Consider the following 2,742-nt stretch of genomic DNA (forward strand, 5'->3'; position numbering starts at 1 on the left):
TGCCACTAAATTCTACATACTGTACCTACATACTGTTCTACAATCATTCTATAAAACCAGCAACAAACCGGTTCATAACCCTGGGGCCTTATTACAGAAACTTCCTAACTCTGAAATCCTATCCTATCTTGAGATAGGAAGGCATTTAGGGGTTTTGCTATTACAGAAGGAGGTTTCCTAACTTAACTTAGGAAGAAATCCTATCTTATCTTAAGATAGGAATTTATCCATTACAGACCTATCCTAAGTTAGGAATTTCTTAAGTTAGGATCCCCAAGTTAGGTGGCCATTAGTCTCGCAAAGCCAGACCAAACTACAGCAAGTAGAATGGTAATTCAAAATAACTGTAAACAACTGAAAAAAATAGCAGCAGGACTGCTAGTAGGTCTGCTTAACAATGATGACGAGGATCAACACAACAGAAATTTGATGACTGAAAGGCTACCGAGGCCGCATAATGATTTCTTAAGTTTTCCTGACCATATTTTAATTTCATTTTATCGCCTGCAAAGACATTACATTTTGGATTTGGTGGAAGAATTACTTTACTACTATATAACTCCTCTTCTTGTTCCCTGTTTCAATACCCGCCATGACGTCGTACTAGTGCAACTATCTTGCCGTTATTAACAAAGATCCTTTATCAACAGTCTCTGTTAATGTTAAAAGTAACTCGTTCTATCAATCTCATGCACAGAAACTGACGATTGCAGATTGCAATCGAAAGATAAGATAGGAAACGGCCAACAGGTTAGGGACTGCTTCTGTAATAGGAAGTTAGGATTTTTCCTATCTTTGAGTCCCTAATTTAAGTTAGGATTAGAAGTTTGGATTTTTTCTGTAATGAGGCCCTGCTTCTTAAACACGTTTGATGAGACCAGAATCCCTCTCCTCAACAGCCTCTGGTCACACATGTCCCTGACGCGAGAGCTTACCGAACATGGCGCTGACGGAGCCCGCCATCAGCACGTGCTCGGAGCCGTTGTACATGCGCACGTCGATGATGCCCTGCCGGATGGTCTCGCTGACCTTGGCCCCCAGCAGGATGGAGCCCACCGTCTCGAAGATGGTGGCCAGGACGCAGGCCTGCCGCAGGGTGACCACGCCCGAGCCCACCGCCGTGCCGAAGGAGTTGGCCACGTCGTTGGCCCCCACGGAGAAGGCCAGCACAAAGGCGATGACAAAGCCCAGCACCAACAGCCACAGGTAGCCCTCCAGGTGGGTCTGGGCCAGCAGGCCCACCGTGGTGGCGGTGGCCAGCGCCGCGAGGGTGGTGGTGTCCATGGTGAGAGGGGATGTCCTGTTCAACCCTTAGGTCAGGCAATTCAATAGGTCTACTCTTAGTGTTATATAGACACACCTGTTGTTTCTCTGATATCGGAGCCTAATTGGTAAAAAGAAAACATGATGATGGATTTGGTGTTTGATGCTATCGTGTAATGCTGATCGTTTGGGGTTGTTGTAAGATGAACTAGTATTGATGGAGGAAGGGAATCCATGATGATGGCTGCCTCTGGGGAAATATACTGGAAGAAGAAATGTGAATTTGGTTTAGTTTAGAATAAAACACCAATAAGGTATATTATACCTGCTTAATACAAGACATTAACTGGCTAAATAGGGTAATGACAAATGAAGCAAGCAAAATGTTATGGACCAGAACCAGATATTGAATGTGTTTTTTCTCCATTCATTTTTCTTTAACAAGTGAACAATAAAGTAATTAATTAACCTACTTCAACCATCGGAAGTAGCATTTGTAAGTTAAACATTCTTCAAACATGTGTGGTGTGCGCAAAAACGTGGTTGACAAATGAAGGAGCGCATTAAAGCGTAATGCAGCCTTGGTCAAATAACTCTTACTTTAACTCTATTTAATCCTTCTAACGCAGTTAGATCCAAAACTTTTTAGGGTTAAATAAACAACAAGGCTTCTTGACTATTCTTGACCTGGCCACATTAGTGACCCTATTTGGATAGGGAATCAACAATAGCCAAACAAATATAGTTTAAAGCGAAAGGTAATTTCTCAGATCAAATTAGGCAATTATTACTAACCCTAACTCTAGTAAAATGTGTTAAACTTAAAACAGTGATATACGTATGAACGAGAAAAGACTGTCCCCACTAACCTGTTAGAGCGAAGGTCTCGTGTTGAGTTCAGGTATGGGACGCATATGTCCGTCAGCGCGAGAGCAGCATGCAGGAACCGATCAGCCGCGAGACGCCCCCCGGTTTACCGTCTGGTCTGAAGGGTCTTGCGGAAAGCGGGCTCTTATACTCAGACCGTGGCGAGGAGGAGGGCAGCGTGCTCACGCCCTCCGGAGTGATCACGAGACAGGCTAATGGTTTACTTGTTTGTGGCGCAGAAACACCTAATTACAGTTTTCTGCTCCTGAACGGGCCAATGGGGAGAGGGGGATGCTGGATCCGGAATTAACCTTCTTATTGCCAATGGGATGAAAATAGTGGATGTGTTTGAGTGATGGATCACCTTTCCCTTTTGCCACTGGATTAGAAATAGATAAAATATCATTATCGTGGAGCATCTCTCTTCCACAGGCCCACACGCCCCATAACGTTATATTGGTCCATTGATCTATACTGATTGTTTCACAGGACAAATGTGAGGCATAGAGCAAGTCCAACACATAGTTACTGTTCAACCTCTTATTTACTATTAATTATCTTTTCTGTCAAACTCCAATGGAAATTGGAACTATTTTTGTCAGTCAGCGGAAA

General features: G+C 43.5%; 1 protein-coding gene across 1 annotated transcript in view; it reads right to left on the bottom strand.

Moving 5' to 3' along the window:
* LOC130384455 (sodium-dependent phosphate transporter 1-A-like) overlaps positions 1 to 2,235 on the bottom strand; it is a 10,098-nt gene extending 7,863 nt beyond the window's left edge. Inside the window, exons 1-2 of the mRNA XM_056592648.1 lie at positions 2,133 to 2,235; positions 936 to 1,526 (exon numbers count right to left, since the gene is read on the bottom strand). Coding sequence (XP_056448623.1) covers positions 936 to 1,284 — 349 coding nt within the window. The 5' untranslated portion in view covers positions 1,285 to 1,526; positions 2,133 to 2,235. The remainder of the gene's footprint in view (positions 1 to 935; positions 1,527 to 2,132) is intronic.
* Positions 2,236 to 2,742: the final 507 nt, after the last annotated feature.

The sequence above is a fragment of the Gadus chalcogrammus genome, chromosome 6 (assembly GCF_026213295.1).
Source record: "Gadus chalcogrammus isolate NIFS_2021 chromosome 6, NIFS_Gcha_1.0, whole genome shotgun sequence".
Classification (NCBI taxonomy): Eukaryota; Metazoa; Chordata; class Actinopteri; order Gadiformes; family Gadidae; genus Gadus; species Gadus chalcogrammus.